At 38.1% G+C, this 22836-nt stretch overlaps 1 protein-coding gene across 1 annotated transcript in view; it reads left to right on the top strand.

The window, feature by feature from the left end:
- Positions 1-22430, top strand: part of LOC119787011 (vasoactive intestinal polypeptide receptor 2-like) — a 60273-nt gene extending 37843 nt beyond the window's left edge. The window contains exons 5-13 of the mRNA XM_038290637.1: positions 2323-2420; positions 6628-6766; positions 11295-11445; positions 12688-12748; positions 16818-16887; positions 18068-18159; positions 18428-18566; positions 21214-21255; positions 21335-22430. Of these exons, the coding sequence (XP_038146565.1) occupies positions 2323-2420; positions 6628-6766; positions 11295-11445; positions 12688-12748; positions 16818-16887; positions 18068-18159; positions 18428-18566; positions 21214-21255; positions 21335-21508 (966 nt within the window). The 3' untranslated portion in view covers positions 21509-22430. The remainder of the gene's footprint in view (positions 1-2322; positions 2421-6627; positions 6767-11294; positions 11446-12687; positions 12749-16817; positions 16888-18067; positions 18160-18427; positions 18567-21213; positions 21256-21334) is intronic.
- The last annotated feature ends 406 nt before the right edge of the window (positions 22431-22836 follow it).

Here is a 22836-nt window from a genome sequence, read left to right as displayed (position 1 = left end):
TAAAAACAAACAAACAAACAAACAAAAAAAAAACAATAACAAAAAAGCACTCTTCTTTTCTTGAGAACCCAGTAGAAAGGCTTTTAGTGGTAGAACAGAAAAGACTTCACTCAACATGCCCCCCACTCATCTTGTGGGCACATGGGTATGGCCTGTTGGCAGTTAGAGAGGCCATGTTTGCTGAACTTCTCTTAGATAACATTTTTGAAACGCTTCCAGTAGAGATGCACCAATCCAATATCGGCTATGATATTGATTAATTTTGTCACTGCAGATCATGACAAATTTGCTATTTTGGATAATGCTGATTTGATGTCAAACATCAGAGATCCACCTCAGTGCATTTTACATTGGAATTTACATGGGAGTGGGAGTCTAATGGTAATGGTGGGCATAGGGCATCCTGAGGAACTACATTACTTTTGCAGTACTAGCACTGTAACCAATAAGTTTGTAAAAGTCAGTGACATGTTAGTCATTACTAACCTGACAACAGCCAGATGCATGTCTCGCTCCGCCTAGCTCCACTCACATACATCTGGGACACCGCTCATTGAAAGTGATTTCCCCAACCGAATTTATGGTCTGGCTAATCGGGACGCAGGGTGGGTGTGTCCTGGAGTGGAGAAGCGACCGTGAGATTCCAACAACAATGGCGGCTCGCATTGAGGAAGCAAGCGTTAGCATTGATGCTGCTATTTCTTCTGTGTTGTCCAATCTATCTGATATTGTTTCATCAAAAGAACATCAGAGAACGGCTTTGAAGGCTTTTGTTGGTGGAAACGATGTTTTCGCCCTTCTCCCGACCGAATTTGGCAAGAGCTTGATCTACCAAATGGCTCCTCCTCTCACAGCGTCACGGGTTAGCTTCGGTGTGAGTGGTTGAAATAGCACGTCAATAAAGATGACAGACAAGTGGCTTATCCAATCATATGCAAGGAGTTTTGATAAGGCCCAGGCTTCAGTAAAGGCAATTCCTATGGCGGTGTCCCAGATGTATGTGAGTGGAGCTAGGCGGAGCGAGACATGCATCTGGCTGTTGTCAGGTTAAGTCATTACTACTCTTTAAAGCAGGGGTGTCAAACTGGTTCCAGAAAGGGCCGTGTGGCTGCAGGTTTTCTTTTCAACCAAGCAATAGCACACCAGACTCCAGTCATCTCATCAAGTCATCATGTTCAGATTGGACTCACTTGATGAGATGACTGGAGTCTGGTGTGCTATTGCTTGGTTGGAAAGAAAACCTGCAGCCACACAGCCCTTTCTAGAACCAGTTTGACACCCCTGCTTTAAACAGATTTGTTATTTGTTACTTACCGTTTATAAATAAGGACTACAGGTTCCTGGTTTAAGCAGACTTGTCAGCAATGCGCACGTGTACCTGCACATGGTGTATGCTACATGCAACTTCACCATGAACACAGAGGATAGACAATGGTGCAAAGCCGCTAATTCAATGTTCAATAAAGCCCTCACTGAAGGCTAAATACTTCTGTGATTTGCTCATTATGTGTGGGAACAAAGATTTTATAATCTTGGTTAGAGGCTGTATTAAAAAAAGGTCCCAACACTGTTCAGGGCTAAAGCCTTCCCTCACATAGCAAGTTATATAGTTGATTCATTGAACATGTGAGTTGGATCAGTATTGCATATCAGCCGATACACTCTGCTCAGGTAACGGATTGGATTGGAAAAAAACAGGATCAATGCATCTCTAGCTTTCTGCCCCATACCATCTTATCCTGTATTTAGTTACTGCTCCAGTTGAGCTTCTGACACTTTAAGTTTTGCAAGTTTTAGTTACCGTTTACAGGATACCAGGTTTAAAAACTTTTTTCTCCTTTATTTTTTCTTTTAAGGGAATGCAGTTCTGCCGTACCTGTTTATATTCTCATCTGTGTGGCTCAGATAAATTGTCATCTGTGGCCCAATTTTCTCTAAGCCCATAGATTTGTTTTTAAGTGTTAAAGTGTTTGACCAATTGGAAATGTGTTTTATTTAGACTTTCAGTTTAAAAACCTCGCTCTTTTTCTGCCTACATAAATATTTAGTTGAAGTTGTATATTTTTTCAGGAACATTTTTTCCATCATTGTGATTTATTTCAGTAAAAGAATCTGGTACAAGAGGTTTTTTTTTCATAAACAATGGAAATCGCCACAGTTTGGATCATGTAATCAGTTTTTGCCTGTGCTCATGAAGCAAATACAGTTTTTATGAAGGCCAGTCCAGCTGCACCTCATATTTTATGATCAGCTTTGATGAATCACCTCATTGTTTCTTATTCAATAGTTTTTTGTGTTGTGTGTATGTGTGTTGCGGTGCAGCTGGTCTTCTACAAAGTGGTGCAGGTTCTGTCTGCTCTGGGTCACAGCCTGTCGCTCGTCGCTCTGCTCACCAGCACCGTCATCATGTGTTCGTTCAGGTAAATCATTCACATCACTCACACAGATCACAAACACATCACAATAGGAGAAACAAACTGAGTTTACAGCATGTGCTTGTGAGAAGCACACTAATATTAACATTTGGTCTGCATAAGAAGTAGCAAGTTTAACTGAAGCTGATTTTATACAGTTGAAAATTAAAAAATAAAATAACTGTGAAATGTTTTTTTTTCTTGCTATCTAGCTGGTAAAACAAATTCTTAAGAAGTTCTTTTCAGCCCTTCTTTATCTTTTATCTCTTTGATAAATATAACCACAGCTGCTCAGAGGTGCAGTGCCGCTTGAATCATATTTTCTTGTTGCATAACAACAGTGGAGGTTTTTTTGGACTGATTATCTGCGTTCAAGCTGATATCGCGACATACCATGCATGCAGCATTAATGTTACCTTCAAACACTGCATCAAGGCAAATTTCTTACTAGACCTGAGGTCTTCAACAGGGGGTCCGCGACCCCTAGGGGGTCCATAAAGGTACTGCATTGGGGTTGTGAAAGTTTTGGTTAATTACTTTTTTTTTCATATTCCCCAGTGCAATGTTTTCCACTAACTGAAATGTCTTTAAATCCACATTAACATGATTTCAACACACTGTAGTAAACAGATAAATGGAGGCAGAAGATGTCTTTCAGTCATCAATGCACACATTCAGCGACACACAGGAGCTCTTTCAAGCTGGGCACCGTTTCAGTCACAACACCTGTCCCATCAACCAGGAATCAGAAATACTTTAATAATCCCAGGGAGGAATTACTTTAGTTACATGACTCCATCTGTAATAGAGTGACCATAGGACCAGATTGATATAACACAATTTGATACAATATACATAATTCGGTGGTCTCTGCTCCATCTCGCCATCAGTTTGGGGGTCCTTGGCCTGGAAAACCTTGAAGACCCCTGAACTAGACAGATCTTAGATTTTTTGTTTCAAATAATAACAGACATGGTTTTATCTCAGTAACACCAAATTGTTTTCCCCATTAGTGTCAGTGGTGTGTTGAGTTAGGCAGAGAACCCAAATGCAGAGCTGCAGAGGCAGATTTAATGAAGAGGTAAATATTAAAGAAGTAACAATCCAGAAATGACCGGCAAGGAACTCAGGAATAAAAAAAAAAACACAACTCAAAAACTGAAGGAATGAAGACAATCCAGCAATTATGAATTAAACAGGAAGTGTATGTATGGGAGAAAGAACAAATAATGAGTTAATCAGTTGATAGGGAACAGGTGTGGATAGAAGAAACTAGAAAACAGTTAAAGGGAAAGGAGAGGGACACTAGGGGCGACAAAGAATAACCAGGAAAACAGCAGGATCTAACTGTCTCTAGGAAATTACGAAGCTAAAGGGAACAACTAAAAATCAGACCAAGGAATTAATAATATAAAAAATGCTGAAAAGACATAACTGAAATAAATAAGAAGGGAGAGTAAAACAAAGAATTAAAAAATGATATAAATTTTGACATATAGCTGAGAACCCAAAAAGAAAACTTAAAGGGTAAGCAAAAAGTCCAGAAAAGGGAGAATCATGACAGTTAGTTTCGGTTCATTTTAATGAGAATAACTGTTCCAACTGAAAAGCATTTAATACTTATTAGTTACAATCTTCGTCAAAAAGATTTTTCTTTTTGTCCAGATGGGTTTAGTACATTTTTATTCTTATTTTTTTTTCTTTTTTTGATTAATTAAAAGTGTACAAATAACCAAAAGTGCATATTTAAGCCTAAAATACAATTAATGCTGTAGATTTTCAACAGTCAATCAAATTAAATTGTGACTTACAACATCATTCCCCCGAAAAACTTTTAGATTTTTCTGGTTCTTACTTTGAGTGACTTTTTAAGGCACACAGCACTACGGATGCACAATGACAAGACTGCAAGGAATTTGGCTGATTAATGCAGTAAATAAATCCAACCCTGATGCAGGTTCTAGAATTAAAACTACAGACTGTTTTCTCTAAAGTCGATAAATCTGAATAAAAAATGAGAGCAAATGTCCTTCTTCGGTTCTTATCTGCTTATAAACAATAGGCAGTTAGCAGTGGCGGCCGGCCCATAGGGGGCGCTGGGGCACCGCCCTCCCTGATAAGAAGAGAGAAACGTAAAATATATTTTTAGAAATTAACTCATAAATGTCTGTTTTACTCTCTAGACTGTGTACCTATAAGCAAAACAAATTATATAAACTACATTTCCCTATCTACTGTCATTAATTTGTGGATTTCCACAGACAGACTCCTACCGTCTCTGTTCTGCGGGCGCTGATCAGACTGACCCACATTTGCAGAGAATCTGTCAATCATGTACTATTGCTAGGTGAATTTAATGGCCAATCAGTGTCTCGGAACTTTATGGTCTTGGGGCGCTGAAAATACTGCGCTTTAACAGGCTTCTCTTCTGAACCCAAGCGCAGGTGCAGACAATTAGAGGGAAGATGGCGAATGTAACGAGCGAGATGCAGCTTCCACCAAATTCGGTGAGATCCTTATTTATCTACCCGTTTGCCAGAAGAACATCCCTTTTGTAGGATATGAACATTTCATTTCATGGTTATTGTGACTGTGACGAATCCACCTCGTCGCTTAAAACAACCTCTCTAACTTTGCGCGCCACACACACATTCCTGTTATACTGTGTTTGTGAGGACCAATAAACTCGCGCAGAGCCAAGTAGCTCCATGAACTTAAAACACACAAGCTGTTCCTGGTTACCTGCTGGCATATTGAGGGTGCACACTTAATATTTCAGTGGGGTTAGCCGTGTGTGTGTGTGTGTGTGTGTGTGTGTGTGTGTGTGTGTGTGTGTGTGTGTGTGTGTGTGTGTGGGTATGTGGGGGGTGTGGGTGTGTACGTGTTTATGCGGGGACTTTTCATCTTCAGTCTGGCTGCGTCTTTGCTGGGTTCAAACCCAGTTTGGTGTAATTGAATAAGTCAATGAATCTGTGTAAAATAATTAAGTTGTAAAAATTATTTGTTTTTGTACATCAATTGTTTGTGGAGGTAATATATGGACAAAACTGATTAATGAGAAGAAATCAGAAATAAGAGAGCCTGAGGTGAGGGGCTTAAACTATTTAATGAGGGCTGTGGGAAGAAAAGCGGCAATTTTTGTTTTCTGTTTCTTTGTTACATTGCTGGTAACTGGAGGGAGGCTGAGGCCCAGAGTATCTTGTATATGTTTAGTTTCTTTTGCACCCTGTTTTGAGTTTTTGAGCTCAATAAATCACCAACACCGGTAACCCGACTGAGCCTGGATTCTTGGAGGCCAAAGAACCCCGTCACAGTGACCCAAATCATCACTGTTACTGTTATTATATAGTAAATTAAATCATTACTGTTAAATTGTATGTATTGTCCAATTGTTTATTTGAATTCTTATTCCGGGTTAGTTGGAGACATACACTAGGCTATATCAGCCCCACCAAAAATATTTTTCACCAGCCGCCACTGGCAGTTAGGTAACTGAAATAGATAATCCAAGTATTTATTAACAGTATGGTGACGATCATAGAAATTGTAAATCTGGCAAAGTAAAAAATGTCACACCACCAGGCGAAATTTGGTAATAATAATTTATTCTATAATTTGTTTAGCAAAAAGTCAAAGATACTTTACAAGAATCAAGCAAAATTAAAAGAGCAATTTCTCTGCAAAGACCACCCCAGCAGCGTCCCTCTGCAGGAAAAACATCCAAATCATGGGGCATTTCATTTGCATTTGTCTAAACATAAAAATGTTGTTGGAGTTTGAAGCATTTCTGAAAATCCTGTAAAACAGAAAGTTTATAAATTGAGGGAGAATGTTCTAAAGTTTATTAAAGCCCCATTCGTCTTCTTAAGTGGCTTTTCACTTTACAGAAACATTTATGACGAATTTTGAAATGTCCAACATGTGGGAGATTTCAGCGTTTTCTCTCAGAGTGCTTTAGCCGTAAAATAACCCTAGAAGTGGACCAATTAAGAGCAGAAGCTCGTTAAAACTCCCTCACATGCATGTTTGAAGGCTGAGGTTGATAACAGCTTGCTGTGTAAATGTGTCGGACTCGTTTGGATGGACTCCAGCCGCTCATTCAGCTGCTATCTTTGTGTTTAGACAACACGTCCTTCAGTGGATTCACCCCCGACTCTCTATGTAAACACTTGGTGATGCTTTGGTCTGTGTGTGTGTGTTAATGTGTGTACAGGAGGCTTCACTGCATGAGGAACTACATCCATCTGAACCTGTTTGTGTCCTTCATGCTGCGCGCTGCAGCCGTGCTGATCAAAGATGCGCTGCTCTTCTCTGAGGATCAGACCACAGACTGCAGCAAAAGGCTATCTCTGGTGACTTTGCAAACAGAAAACACTCAGATGTTTCATTTAAGGACTTTTTTTTTAATAATAAGCTGTTCTAGTGATGCTAGAATTAAGTTCTATTGTTAAATCTCAAATAGTCTTTATTTAGTCTATAATTCTTCAGATTTTCTCTCTAAGCAGATAGACTTGGTTTAAGCTTTTTTAGTGTTTTAAAAACTGATCTTAAGTTGCTCTTTAGACTTTGGCTGCTTTTTTTCACGGGGTTTATCTCCAGTTATTAAAATTCAAGCATTTCCAGGGGAGTTACCATAAATCTGTTTGCAGAAAGCTCATCTTTTGGCAGAAAATGAACAACTAAAAGCCCAAATGCATCTTGCAGGATGTTTTGAGAAGACGTTTGTCTGTTCCAGACACATGTAAACATGTTAGGTCTAATTCTCCCCATCTGTCTTGTTTCATGAAGAAGTTTGAAGAACATGAAGCACCCAATGCTGAGATCCAGACACATTTTAACACTGTGTTATCAAATCCTTTATCTGTCCCACTATCGATGCTGTCTTTGGGATTTCCTTTGTTCTGTCAAAGAAATCACAACACATTTAGTCTGTATGACTAAATGCTTTAATTTGCAGTTAAAAAGTTTCTTGGCATTCTTTCCTTTATACTGACAAAACATTGCCATAGGTATTAAGTTTAAAATCCTTCTCTTTTATGCCTCGATAGTTGAGAGTTAGGATTTAAATGACTGAAAAAATGATCAAGCAGCTTAACCCCCCCAGAAAAACCTTGGAAGACATTCAGAAACTGAGGGACAGTTAATCAAGCCAGCCTTGGTCAGATTAAAGGAGGGTCTGAGTGTTTAAAAGTATAGAAAGCTAAGATTGGATCAATGCTCTGGCTCAGGCCTGTTAGTGACCAGCTGTTACATGTTGTCTATTTTGTTAAAATCAGTTTTCATGGTCAGATTTCAGGACCGATAATAAAAAAAAATTCTCCCATCAGTGATATCAAGTTTTTTACATGAAAATTTCATTCCATTGTTTTTATTGAACATTTGTAGTTATTATATGGTTATAAAAATTGACTCTTTTCTGTTTTTGTTATTTTTAATCTTCAGAGGCTTTAATAATTGTCTGTTTGAGACTGTTGTACCCTAATGTAACTTCTGATTTTGGTGTGTTTGGGTTTCTCTCAGCATTCTGGCCAAACATATGGACTTTGGGTCCATCTTTGTTTGGAAAGTCTGTTTGTTGTGATCCAACTGAGCAGAACAATGTGTTGCTGCCTTCAGTGTCTTAGAGAGAAGTGGTTTCCTCCTCCAGCCCCTCAGATTCACCCTTACTTAAAGCCATTAAAACCAGATGTATCTTTTCTAAGACAATCCCTTCAACATTCATGATTCTCTTTTAGATGTAGCTTTCAGTGTCGTTTTTTGATTTGATGATGAAGTTGTGCCTTAATGTATGAAAGGTAAACATCTGATGTAGCTAAACTTTTAAGACAGACCTAAAGGGTCTCATGTAACAGACAAATGTGACTCAAAGAAGAAGTATGGTCAAATCAAAGCGCCTCTCATTTCTTTTCTCTGTATCTCCTTTGAAACTTTTCTCAGAAGTAAAAAATTGATTTGTTTATGTTATTTATGAAAAAAAGCCTTAACATAAACCATGACCCATAAGAATTTTATATGTAGTCTAGCGAGTGTATACATCAGGCATCCCCAAAGTCGGTCCTAGTGGGCTGCTGTCCTGCAGGTTTTAGAGGTTCCTCTGCTTTAGCACAGCTGATTCTGATGATTGTTGTTCAGCAAAAGCCTGTTAATCAACTATCAATGTAAATCAGCTGTGCTGGAGCAGAGAAACCTCTAAACCCTGCAGGACAGTGGTCCTCAAGGACAGACTTTGGCGATGCCTGGTATACCTGTTTAAAACTTTTTATTGCATTATCCAATGACCATTATTTCAACATACAGTTTTATTGTTTCTGTTAAAACTTCTTATTCTAAAATGCAACTTTTAATAAAAGGGAAGGAAATATTTCATCAACCTGTTTGGACCAAAACGGTCACAATATCCTCGATGTCATGTATTCAAACAAAGAGTTTAAACTTTCTTTTTAGTTCAATACTTTTTCTGGACTTTCGTTTGTTTAGCTGCTATTTACTTTTTTCAAAGAAAAAGAGACAATTAGAAACCCTCACTTTTTGTCCCTAAAAGAGAAAAAATAAAACCTAATTATAAACAGAGAAATGGACTTGGTTGAACTAGTCAAAGAGAACATAAAGGTAAAGCAGGGGGAAATCCTATAACTGTTGAAGCCACTGCTAGTGTAATACTAAAAACTGAAAAAGAGACTAATGCAAAAGAAAAAGGCAAATACAGAACAGCTGTTGTTCACCTCTGGTAAAAGCAGTTCTACTCTAAACCAGAAGGGGGCAGCAGCAATAGTCTAAGAGTTTTTTGTTATTAGAATATTTACAAAAATGTAACAAAATAAGTGCAGCTAATTACTTATACTCGTCTTCAAATTTATCAGGGACTGGAGAAACCCATTTAAACCCTGGAGCAATTGGCTTTTAGTGGCAGTTGGAACAGCTCATTGATGCATTTCTACCCGGGTCAAATGACTCGACCGTGTTAAAGGGGAACGCCGTTTTTTTACATTGGGCCCTTGATTTTACGTTATTACATCATGCTCTACTCACCCATATGAGTTTTGTGTCATTTAGAGCTGTTCTGAAAATATTCCTTTAGGTTATATCCAAGTATTTCCAAGTCTTCCTATGGGGAACGACTTGAAGGCACAAACTAAACTGTTCATCGTTTATCATTTATGGTACGCCAGCATTCATAACACCAATCACTGTCCCCCAGACATCCGCAGCTATATTTTTTATATTTATATCTTTTAAAAACAAAGTGGAGAGTGTATGACGTCATCCGGCTCTTGTTAGGAGTACACTGTACTGTAAGAAATCTCCGTTAATTCACAGTATAAAGTATTGTATTTATTTAAAAGAGTTGTGCGTAATTAGTTTTCACAGATCTTTCAACCATATTTATCAGAGCCGTCTAGATAAGAAGGTTCTGACAACTTCACGATGACAGTATGCAACACAGAAGAGTGACCTCCTCGGGACAAGACTTAGCAGTACATCTACACCTCAGGGTCAAAGAACATTCTTTTGAGAACCAGAATGTTCACTTTTTGGACAAAGAAAATAGGTGGTTTGAGAGGTAGGTGAAAGGAAGCCATCTATGTTAAAAAAGAAAAAAAACACCTTAAACAGAGGAGGTGGACTCAGATTTCAGCTTTCAAAAACCTACAATGCAGCAATTGAGTTGATACCCTCCCGCTATCATCGAAACCCCCACCCCCTTACAGGAGAACAGAAGACCTCACCTGTTCAGCCATGTCAACAGTTCCCTGTAATGACCACCCTTTCAGAGACATAGAAAGGTAATCGCAGGCTAACAAAGAAGCCAAAAGACCCCTATTCCAAAGAGCCTGTTCGTCTGGTTCAATTTGCATGTTTTCTAAGTCAAGGACTTGTTGTGCTATCTAGCTAGTGTCTTCATCGATCTACAGTATTAGAAAAGTAGACCCGGGTTAAAATCCCCTTCCTGATTTCTGTCGCACTGATGACAGTATCAACACTAACCCAATGTGATTACCAGACATGCAGCAGTGGGAGGGCGGAGTCATGCAGCTTGCCAGTGGGGGGGGGTCAGACCTGGCTTTTTTTGCCAATGGTAAGGGAATCAAATGCCGATTATTTGCGAGTCGACCTATGTTTGAAAATTTGGTTAACCTGCTAATTTCAGTGGAAAACAGGCTTTAATTTGTTAAACCTGCTTTGTCAAATGGGCTTCAGGACAGGGAGAGGGTGCAGTTCAGACAAATCAAGCAAAATGCCTGATGATCTTGATTAAAGCTACAGTGTGTAATAATTACAGGGATATACAGTCAGAAATGTAATATATTATACATAACTATGTTATTTATCATCATCTACGAGCTCAGCCTCTTAACCTTAATATTTGCGTTGCCTTAGAATTCGTTATTTATAATTACATAGGAGCGGGTCTCGCAGCCATGGAGGCAGACATCTTTGCGCTACGGCAGCGCAGAGCCAACAAACTAGCGATTGCGAGATCGCCCATTACGCTCGAAAGTAACTACGGCAAGTTGAGAGAGATGAACTGAGACGGTACTGAACACACAGACTAATGAAATACTATCTGTAAAATTATCTACCGGTATGTTAACAAACCTCATCACTTGAGAAGGTAGGTGATGCGGACGTCGTGGAAGACATTTTGTCCCGTAACGCTCGCCGTACTGTTGGGGGGGAGAAGCGGTGGGGGGGAGATGTTCATGTTGCTACAGTCTGCAGTCTGAACGTTAGATGTCGCTGAAAATTACACAGTGTAGCTTTAATAAATGGCATTACGACATAGCTGAAAGTCTAAAATATGTTTATTTAGCATGAAATTTCACTTTGATTCAGTTCTTTCTTCCAAATTCATGTCATAATAAAGTATTTTTGTTTTAGGTGGGCTGTAAGGCCAGCCTGGTTTTCTTCAACTATTTCATCATGGCCAACTTTTTCTGGCTGTTGGTGGAGGGTGTTTACCTGCACATGCTTCTTCTTGTCATCCACACCTACTCCATCCGCCTCTCCATCTACATGCTCATTGGCTGGGGTAAGCTGCACCGACCCGCTGCCCAGTGATATTTACTGGTGATGGCCTTACTTATTCATGTAGTCTTTCTTTATTTTATCAAATCTCTAAACCCACTAAAGTGATCAGAGCAGGGCTACAGTGCAAAACAGAGGTGGCCTAAGTAAAATTTGATTGTTTTTGGACTTTTACTCACCTTTTAAAACACGATGCTTGTTATTTTTTTTTAATGAGTTTTTTGATTTATGTTTTTCTTCTTTTAATTTTTCTTTTTTTCTTTATTTTTTTATTTTGTATATATATATTTATTTATATATTATTTATGTACTGTTTTTATACATATATTTAGATACATTTTATATATAAGTAAAAAAATAAATATAAAAAAAAGCTTTTTACTTTCAACAAAACATTTAGCTGTATTTAAGAAAAAAAACTCTATGAAGTGGAATGAATTTAAAATACTAAAGTGCTGCAGATGAAACCAAACAGATGGACATAATTACTGTTGTTGGGCATAAAGAGTCTCTCTGCCATCCTCTTTAACATCCATACTATAAGGAGCTGTATCTTCCAGCTGCTGCAGGTACTTCATGAAGCTTAGCTCCCACCAGCAGCTCAGAAGATCCAAATCACTGACTCCCAAAAAAAGCTTTAAGCTAAAATTACTTTCCCAACCGTAACATTTCTGTTGAAACTTATGACTTTTATATCACATCCTAACTAAAAGTTGACGTTTTTATTTCACGACTCTGTCAAAATATTTATATTTTTTGAATTGTGTGGGGTCTCTCCTTGTTTAAATCCTGAAGAGCCAGGTGTGACAGTAGATAACTCCTCCAGCCAGAACATGCTGCTACTCAGTGAAAATGCTCTGATGAAACATCAATAATCTCTACTTACTGTGGACCTGAGCTCCAGTCTACATTTTTCACTGGGCCGCATTTTACTGTTGCCGTATAAAATGTGACAAAGACAGACAGACAGGCCTACAGACACTACGTCATTCTTTAAAGTGGACCCGTGTGTTTCAGAGAAAGGTCATTCTATAAACACTTTTCATGCCTCCGAGTTCACTTTGTTCCATTCGGTCTTAGCTGCTACCATGTGACACCTTCTTCCACCATCTATCAAAAGATTTACCAACACCCAATGCATCACCAGCGAGGCCCAGCTGTTTAATGCCTGTGCAGACGCTGTGTTGAGACGATCTGCATCTGGCGGAGGAAGAACCTGAACAGATCCTCTGTCTTTGGCTTACAGGAATCCCTTTTGTTTTCACCGCGGCGTGGATTGTGAGTCGGATCAACCTGGAGGACACTGGGTGAGTTTCAGCTTTAAGTACCCGCCCTGCATAAACAGCATATTTCAAAGCTTTCATTTCATACTACAACAAGGAGTATTAAGGTACACAAACCATACCTCAAGTTTCTGTTTGTTGTGTTTTTAGTGCTTTAGAGTCATAGAGTTAAACAAATATTATCTTATTCTAATGTTTACTTTCCTTTTATTGCAATCAAAAGTGAACAAAGAAAATCTTATTGCTCTAATTATAATTAGACTTTATTAGCATAAACTGTGATTTTAAAAGTTTTCCAGTGAGAGCTGACTGGATATTTAGTTTCCAGCAGTACCTGAATGCATCATAGAGAGGAACCTTTAGTAAAAATTGTGCCTTTTAAAGAACTGGATTTTTGCAACAAAGCAATTATACAAACAAACAAAAGTTATGATTATAATTTTTTAACTATGTGAAATTATAGCATATATTTAACATCTCAGCATTACATTTGACAAATTCAGCATCATCATTGTGGTCTCTGCATCACCAAATAAACTTAAGACAAGAGCCCACTTTGGGTGGGAGGGCTAACTACTATAATCCAAAATCCTAAATTGTAGAACTTGTTTACCTAAATAGATCTTCCATTGGGCCCCAGCGTTGGTTAAAAGAGGATCTTTGAAGTCTTTTTTTTTTTTTCCAGTGCCTGACAATGTGGCAATTAGAATAATTGTCTTGATTCCAAAAAGGGCCCAACAGATTTTACTTTCACAAGTGGAGCAGTTCGGCTATCGCCATAGTTTTCTGCTTGATTAATGCATATAAATAACTATATTATAATTCATGCAGGGAGTATTACAGATTATATGGACTAGGGTGACCAAACGTCCGTATTTCCCGGGACATATCCATATTTCACGTCCTGTCCCGGGTGTCCCGGGTTTTTTTTAGAAAGTGAGGAAATGTCCTGATTTCACTGCGCACGACGCTCCGTGTGACGTAATCCCTGAGCCGCGTCAGTGCGGGCAGCCCTGCTCTTAATCAGAGGCTCTGTTCGAAAACCTGGGCTGCATCCTCCAAGGACGCGGTCTACCTAGACTGGATCCTTCGAAGTCTTTGAAAATAAGGAGGCCGGAAGAGTTTTGTCTGTAAATTCGAACAGGTCCTCCCTTCGGCGGGTTTTACCGGCGTATGCTCTGTTGCTTAGCAACCGTGAAAGTTTACACACAAAGCAGGAAAAGAATGAATACCGAGGTTTTCAAAACTGTTTGTTTATTTATTTATTTTTTAAAAAGTTAAAGCGAACAAAGACTACACTCACAAGAATCCAGAGTGGAATAAAGGTTCCAACCACCGGGAGCAGGAACAAATAAAATCAAATGTAATGATAGAAACCTTAGTCAGTTAAATAACCTGCTGCTGTCATTCTGCACATCTCTGATGTTGCTGCTATTTTCAAATATCCATCACTGTAAAAATGTCAATAGCTGCATATTGGTTATTAATTCTCCAGTTTTATATTATTAAAACACTTTACAGAATTGCATTTTTTATATTTTAACTCTTCCCTATTATGTTATTCTTTTACATTTTTCTAAGGTCCTCATTTGTGTGACCATTTTCAATAATCTTCCTGCTGCTGTAAATTTGCCCATTGTGGGACAATAAAGGGATTTTCTATTCTATTCTATAAAAGGGTTAGAAATATATAAGTAAATCTAAACAATGTATCTACAAAATATATCTGCAAAATCTCTAATATTCAACAACAAAAAATACTTAGTTAAGCATATTGTGCAAAACAACAATAAAAAAATTAAACTCCTATCAGATTTATAGTTCCCACTCTGCAGATATATTAGAATCTGTCCTTAAATTACAGCCAAACTCATTTACACAGTAACAGATTAAAACCTTTAGATAAACCAAACATTACCGCCACATATCTGACTCTATAACCATTAAAACAACTATTTTCATTTATTTCAGACGGAACTATTCACTGAGTTGTATTATATTAAACTTAACTTCCAATTTTCACCACTGTTGTGCGCCAAGTAACATTTCCTCTGATCACGGAGCAAATCCCGATGATGAGACATTTGTTCTTCCAATCAACCCCCCCAACCCATGAATCCCTCTATCTCTTCACATGGGGTCCCAAACCAAAGGTTTTATAAATGAAAATCTGATCTGTGCTTTCATATTTACTCCTCTTTGCTCTGATACCAAAAGATAGAATCTAGTTTGACCAAATCTCAGCGAAGAGGTCATAATTTCACGATTCCAGCCATTAAGAAGCACCGCAACAAAAAGAAGGTAGTTGTTTCAGAAGCCAGCTTGAAAACAAGAACATAGTCTGGCTGGGTGGCCAGCATAAAAAGGCTTAGTACTCATTTTCTATGGTGATAAACAGCGAAACAGGGTGGTGTAAGCATCATGCTGTGGGGCGATGTCTCCTCTGTACAGAAAGGGAATTATTGGAAGTTGTTCTGCAGGTTAATGGAACTTAAGCCTACAGAAGACTTTAGAATAGGAGGGAAGGTTCACCATCCAGTCGGACAATGACCCAAAATATGTATGAAATGTCCACAGACAAATCGAACTGGGAATTTATGACAAGATTGAAAATATGATGTTCAGAGATGCTTTTTAATCAGTCTGTCAGCATTTAGGTTTTTATTGTAAAAAGGAATAGGCAGATTTTTCACTTAATAGATATTTAGAGCTGTTAAAATATTGATTCAGGGGGCTAAACAGAAATGTAAAACCATTTTTAGATTTATTACATGCAAAACAGTTTTTTTTTCACACACCAGTCATCAGTGTTAGTCTGTCTCATAAAATCCAGCTGAACAAAATGAAGGCTTTTGGTGCAATCTGATAAATGTAGAAACCACCAAGATGTGTGAATACCTTTATTAAGCCCTACATTGATATTTGTTGCTTACAAACCTGTATTATAAAACTTTTTAGTTAAACAAGGCTAATTAGGTTATGTAATGTGAAACTCTTATGCACTTTAATTCAGTTTTCACATGTTAATATTCTAAGATGTCTTAACAGAGGACCCTTGGTTTGTGTTGCAGGTGAGTTTTTTAATACATCCAGTTTAAATCTCTTGTCCTGCTGAATGCGGAGAGTAACCATCCAATATGTTTGTTTGCAAAGTCTTAACACCTCATTTTGTACTTTCTTGTTCATATGTTTATGAATGTAGCTTTCGTTAGAGGGAGAAATCTATTTATGAAGATACATTTTTATCACACCTGCTGTTGGCTGAATACACCAGCATCAACTAGAGGTGTCCAGCTACAAAGTACAAATACTTTGTTACCTTAGTGAAGTGGAAATTTAGCTATCTGTGCTTTACTGGAGTATTTGTTTTTATATAACCTTTTACTTCTACTCCTTACATTGTTTTGTAGTGCAGTAACGCATCTTTTCTTAACATTTTTTTGCTGCATTACTTTATTTTTATTCTTAAAATCATTTTAAAAATGGTACTTTTATACTTTTACTTGAGTAAAAAGCTTTAGTTGATACTTTAACTTTTACAAAAGTGTTTTTAAACAGTAAGATTTTAGCTTCTACTTGAGTAATAAATATTAATACTTTTGACACATCTGGCACTAATTACTAATACATGCATTTATTTTAAATCTCCTGTGTTAAATTCTGTAGTAACTCAGGTTGAAACTTTAAAATGAGTAGCCCAGTATAAAACATGATCCATATATGAATAGCAAAGTAGAATATTGTTTTTCTCTTCATCCTTAAAATCTGTAACTTACTGTGAGAGCAGATAAAGCAGGTTCAGAGTGTTTTCTTTTTTTTTAAAAACATTTCAAACCTTTGGTGACTCTGAGTTCAGGAGAACATAAATCCACGTAGCTATAACCCTTGACTGAGGTGGACACATTTTTTGGGGTTAATGTTGGTTGGTCCTGATCGGTCCTGATGGTCATTTCTGTTCATGGTTGAAGGAGCTTTTTAAAAAAGAAAAAAAAGCTTCCGGTAGTTTTTGGTGTCTAGCAAGTTTGGGATGTGTGAAATTTATTTTCTGATTGTTCCATGCACGTAATGAACATTGTTCGGATGTGATTCACAGTTGCTGGGAGTTTAACGAACACCCTGTTCCTGACAGGCTGATCAACTGGCCCATCATGGCTTCTATCATTGTGAGTTCTCTTTAAATTCTGTTTTATTAGCAGCAGGGAATCACATGTTCTGCTCTTTTACAACCCAACAATGACCTGTTTTCATTATTCTGGCATTATTCTCAAAATGATGTGTATTCTAAAAAGACTTGCCCAAAGCATCACAGGTCCTCTACCTTGCTAAACATTTCTAGGGATTAGTACAGAAAAATCTCAATCTTTGTCTTATCAAGAAGTGTTTTTTTTAAACAGACTTTAACAAACTTAGCATGTTTATATTTGCGATGGTAGGACAGATAAGTTAAAAAAGGTAGCGTCTGATGGTTGCTATGGAGACAAGGCGATCCAAAGATGCAAAGGTCGATCTCCATCCAATAAATCATCTTGTATTTTAATGTCCTGTCTTTCCATATCAACACTTAAGAGTAGAGGATTTTTTCCTAAAGGATCTGCTCACTGCTGTTTTATGTAATGACATGTTTGTTTTTGTCTGTTCCATCTTCATTTACATTTATACAGTAGTAGCCATTTAAGATTTTCCCACTTTACTTGATGCGTCCTTGGCTGGTCCCCTACAATTCCTTTTTAAACATCAATATTTGTACTAAAATATTGTTTCTGTCATGATTTCTGGACAAGATCTAAAGAGAAGCATCATCTCCAGGTCAGACCCTGTAGTTCAGTGAAAGGGTGGAATCGGAGTGAAAAAAATTACACACCCAGGAGAAGGCCAGTGGCTGGAAGTTGGAGGGGATTTTGCAGGGAAGTTGGCTGCCATTGGGCTGGCGTTTGACTGGGAAGGGCTATTTTGAATGGCTGCTTCTGTATATATCTGAGGGAAACAGAAACTAATTAAAACTCTCCAGATCAGTGGTATATGTATGATAGTAGCATGCTTCAATTGCTTTTATTTTGTAGGAATCACGTACCATTTTTATTTTTGTTTTTCCAAAATGATTTTTGTTAAACTTTTCTATACTTCTTAACCATTTTTTCTGTGCTTCTTAATGTTTCCCAGTGCATTACTTTAATGCACTATTTAAATGCACATTTGTTTATAAAATATTTTTGTGTACTCAGCCTTCAATGCTCATTTTTGAACTCTGTAGAAAGTAATTACAATATTTTTTCACTATAAACGTGATGAGGTGGTGATTTAAAAGCCATCGGCATCTCTCTGACTCCTGAGTTTCTCTTCCAGATTAATTTCCTCCTGTTCATCAGCATCATTCGGATCCTGTTGCAGAAACTGCGCTGCTCGGATGTGGGAGGAAACAACCAATCACAGTTCAGGTATTGTGGAAAAATCTGATTTGGGGTTTGATTTTATTGCTGTGAATTTATTCTGTGACTGCAGTGCCAGCTGGAACCTTAACATTTGCTTCTTTCTCAGCACACAGAGGCAAACATGATCCCAATATTATCCGCTCTCATGTTTCTCCACCTGCTTTCTGACAGATATGACCTTGATTATTAGAGTCCACTGAATAGATAACAATTAACTTAACTTCCAGGATGATAGAAACACATATCTGTTTTCTTTTTTTAAACCGGCATCCAGGCGGCTGGCGAGGTCCACCCTCCTGCTGATCCCTCTGTTTGGGGTGAACTACGTGGTGTTCTTCTACCTGACGGAGCCAGACAATAAAACGCTGAAGCAGATCAAGATCTTCTTTGACCTGGGCCTCGGTTCCTTCCAGGTGGGACGTCCCAGACATTCAGAAGCATTTGCTTACATGTTACCAACAGCAAAACATATATGGCAGCAGAAAGCAAATAACTATTAATAAAACAACTTTGGGCCGGATCTATCAAAGGTTTGCGTGTATTAAAACGTGAGCTATTTCACTGCGCACGCTAAAAAATGTACAAACTGATCTATCAACAGCGCGCTAAAAGGATTTGGTCTTTAAAACGTGCTAAATAGCGCCTCTTATCCATTTAGTACTTTTTCTGCAATGAATATGCAATATGGGGCGTTTACACGCAAAAGTGCGTCTTGTGGGAGGAGAACATGTAAATATATTAATTTAGCACTCGCAAAGTGATTTATTAAACCTGAAAGCAATTTGGCTAACGGTATCTGACTCTATATTTAACACGTTTCAAAAGAAGGTGCAAATGGTCTGTATGCGTAATTGCGCACACATGGCAGCGGTTATTGTCGCAAGAAGGAGACGTCGAAATGAAGCAAGGAGACGCAGAGAACGCATTTTTTCACTCCGTGTGAATATTTTTGGAATGAACGAGGAAACGATCATCAAAACATGTCGTTTATCCAGCATTGCCATTTTGGAGCTGTTGGGGGAACTCCGAATGGATTTGGAGCCAGCCGCAAGGAGGACCCACGCAATACCAGATATTTCTAAACTCCTTGCAACATTGCACTTTTTTGCATCTGGGTCATTCCAGCGTACGGTTGCAGCGAGAGCTGGGATCTCCCAATCTCGTTTTTCAGAAGTGCTGTCCGACGGGGTCGGGGTTCTCCCCCTGCGCCTGTGGAGCAACATGCCAATGCTGCGGGGATCCACAGTCACTTCTTGTGAGCCATTTGGTATGTGCATTTTTCTACAGGCCAATACAAAACACCTGTTTTTTTTTTTTTTTTTTGTTTTTTTACTGCAGTGAAGTAGAAATTCAGCCACATACCACCTTAGGGAATAAAGGTTACCAAAGTTTTTTCTTTATATATATATATATATATATATATATTTGTTGGGGGTCACTGTAAGATTTAAATTTCTTAATGCACTAGTTTGTACAAACTATAAACTACTTTGCCGCAAACCACAAAACGCGCAAAACCATCATTTAAATAGGGCGTCTCCAACAGTTTTGCACCTGCCACCAGTTACGCAATCACTCTTGTTAAATCACCCGCAAACCATGGTTCAGCCCCTCGCGCAAAATTCCAGTTTGCGAGCGTAAATTACTGCACGCAAAATTGGATCTTGATAAATCCAGCCCTAAGAGCACTAAGAGAGGAATTAAGAAATAATAAAACACAATACTGATCCACCTTTAAACACATCTTCCTCATACTTTCAGCTCATCTTAAATCCAGCAGAGACTCTAATTGTCCAGCTGTTGTTGTTTTTGTTAGTCTATTATTGTTTAAATGTGAAAGGAAATGGACTTAAAAGGAACATCAGCATGTATAAGTATAGCAAACATTTAAATCTAGTTTCCGAACACTGCTTGAAATGTGAAATCACACAAATGGGGGAGTGCTGGTCTTGTGCTTAGAGCAGTGCTCTTGTGCTCTGAGAAGGTTACAAGTACCTGGTTCAATCCCCTCAGCCTGCACTCTGGGTCTATGAGCAAAACCCTTAAACCCGATTGCTCCCCAGGCGATGCGCCATGGCAGCCCACTGTTCCCCAGGGGAATTTGTCTATTGTGAGATCAATGATTTTTAATTATTATTATTATAAATATATTATTATTATGCAGATTCAGTTTGACAAAATCTAATTTATTTTCTGTCCATACAGGGGATTTACCAAGTGATTCTGGATTATTAATCCCAGGGTTCAGGCTCGGACTGGTAATCTGATATACTGGGCATATGCCTGGTGGCAGGGCCTAATTATAGCATGCGAGGACCAGCCCTCCTTAAATCATACCGGCCCCAACACTTACTCTCCGGCCGAAGTTCCTACCTGTGACAGTAAATAACTCCAGGGCCGGTGTAGATGGAAAAACGCCTGGGCCGAAAATTGTTCCCAGTCCGAGCCTTCCAGGGTTCCTAAACACAGCATGCTACAGTTTGGATGTTTTCATAATGTTCTGTCATACAGGAATTACTTTGCTGTATTTTAATTAGTATTGCATTTATTTGTGTTTTGTCAGTAGGTGTTTATTTCATTTTATTTGGAAACTATAATTTCTTTTAGGTTTCTTTGTGTTTCTTCGAGGCACTTTTTCAAACTGTTGGCCAGTTCATAATTGAAAGAGAATTTGGTTTTAATGGATTTTTTTTTTTTAATGGTTAAATTAAGGTTAAATAAAAATAGTACTGTACAGGAAAAAACTAAAGCTAGGATCTGATTGGCCAATCATTTCTATATACATTACTTAAAGAATTTCTGATGAAATTTTTTAGTTCAGTTCAATTAAAAAGAACAGCATCAATCCCAAATGGAAGTTAAATTAAACCTTAAAACATCTGGAGAGTGTGGATCTGAGCATTGAATAGACTAAAATGAATGAAATAAGTTATTAAAGCAGAAGACGAGTGACCTTCACCATATAACAATGAGACACAGCAAACAGAAAACCCATCCAGGCTCTAGAGGCTAACATCATTAGGTCTGAAAGATGTCCAACTCTCTGTGTTTGTCTTCCAGGGTCTAATCGTAGCTGTCCTCTACTGTTTTCTCAACAGCGAGGTGAGCCCTCATGACCACAGACATCTTTCAGTCAATATTTGATCAGTGATCCTGCATAAGTCAGCTCTGTTCTCCTCAGGTTCAGGCCGAGGTGAGGAGGACATGGAGGAGTTTATCCCTGAAGCGCTGCGTTTGGCGGGATTACAGGCTCCGGAGCATGTCTGCAAACCACAACGGTACCGACAACTTTCTGCAGCTTCCCAGGAACGCACGAGCCCAGTCCATCCTGCAGACTGAAACCACTATGCTCTGACCAGACCTAGGCTAAAAACTGAAACCATCTTCATCATTTAAACTGAAACCACCCTATTCTGAGCAGAGGAAGCTGAAAGCTGACTCACACGAGTTAAAAAAGCACAGCTTCTGCCAAACAGATTTAAACCTGTTCAAGTATTTTTATTTTTTGTTGCAGTCGGATGATAAAAAAATACAATAGAACATGAGATCGGCCCATTTTAAAGCCTGAGAAATGTGTTTAAAAGGATCATCATCACCTGGACATTACAGCTTCTAGCTTTAATTTAAAGCTTAGGTTCCAAACAGAGTAACTCCACTGTCAGAAATGTGTGAAACATTTTCAAATTAATTCATCTTTAACTGTAACACTAATCTCTTTCTAAAATAATAGAAAGACCCAACCTTTATTTAGAAAATATTCAACCAATGGAGAAGAAAAAACGTACAGTACATTGAGAAAATCGATTTTTTTTCCCAATACTTGGTGCCTTAATTCATAGCTTCCTCCTTCTTTGGTTCTACCTGTGATGGGAAGCTTATAGCTGTTCTTCAAAATGGGCAAGACAGGAAAACATGTCATTTGGATCAGTCAGAGTATCTTTTAGAGTAAAGAAATGGCTAAGGATGAGAGCTGATTGTGTAAATTAACTCACTGTTAGAGAAATATCCTAAAGAATGACACAATTACAACTTTTAGATCCCAACTTCAGATATACTTTCTGTCCTACCATCACAAACATAAACCTGTCAAGTTTGCTAAACTCCATCAGGACTTTTACTTCAAAATGTGGTAAGATGAGACATAGACTGATCCTTTCAACAGATCCAAGTAGTCTGGAGGGAAATATTACGCTTAATTCTGATTATACACTGGAAAAATTATCTAGAAATAAGTAAAAAAGTAATTGAATTAAGCGTATTTACCCTTATTTTGAGTAGGTAAATGAGATGATTACCCAATGAAATTAGTATTTTTACTCTTAAAATAAGATATTTAGATAAAATGCACTTGTAATAAGACAATGCAATTGTGTTTTCTTATTTAAAATGTACATTGTCTTGTTCCATTGGGCAAAATGTGTCTTTTACCTTCTTAATTCAAGAACAAATGCACTTATTTTAAGAAAAAATTACTTCTAGATTTGGATTTTTTCCAGTGTACTTCCAGGCTTTTGGTACAGGGATCCTGCTGGCTGTGAAAGGAGCTGAACATCACATGTAGGTGAGAGTTTCCAGTTTTCTGCTGAGTGAGGACTCAGGTCTTACTGCCTGAGTTCAGTTTGGTCAACTTTAGAAATCCGTCTGGGTTTTTCTCTCCAATGCAATTCAGCCTCCTCATGGTTT

The sequence above is a fragment of the Cyprinodon tularosa genome, unplaced genomic scaffold, assembly GCF_016077235.1.
Source record: "Cyprinodon tularosa strain WSP-4 unplaced genomic scaffold, ASM1607723v1 ctg1078, whole genome shotgun sequence".
NCBI lineage: Eukaryota > Metazoa > Chordata > Actinopteri > Cyprinodontiformes > Cyprinodontidae > Cyprinodon > Cyprinodon tularosa.
The sequence above is the reverse complement of the archived record's forward strand: the minus strand, read 5'-3'. Positions and strand labels throughout refer to the sequence as shown.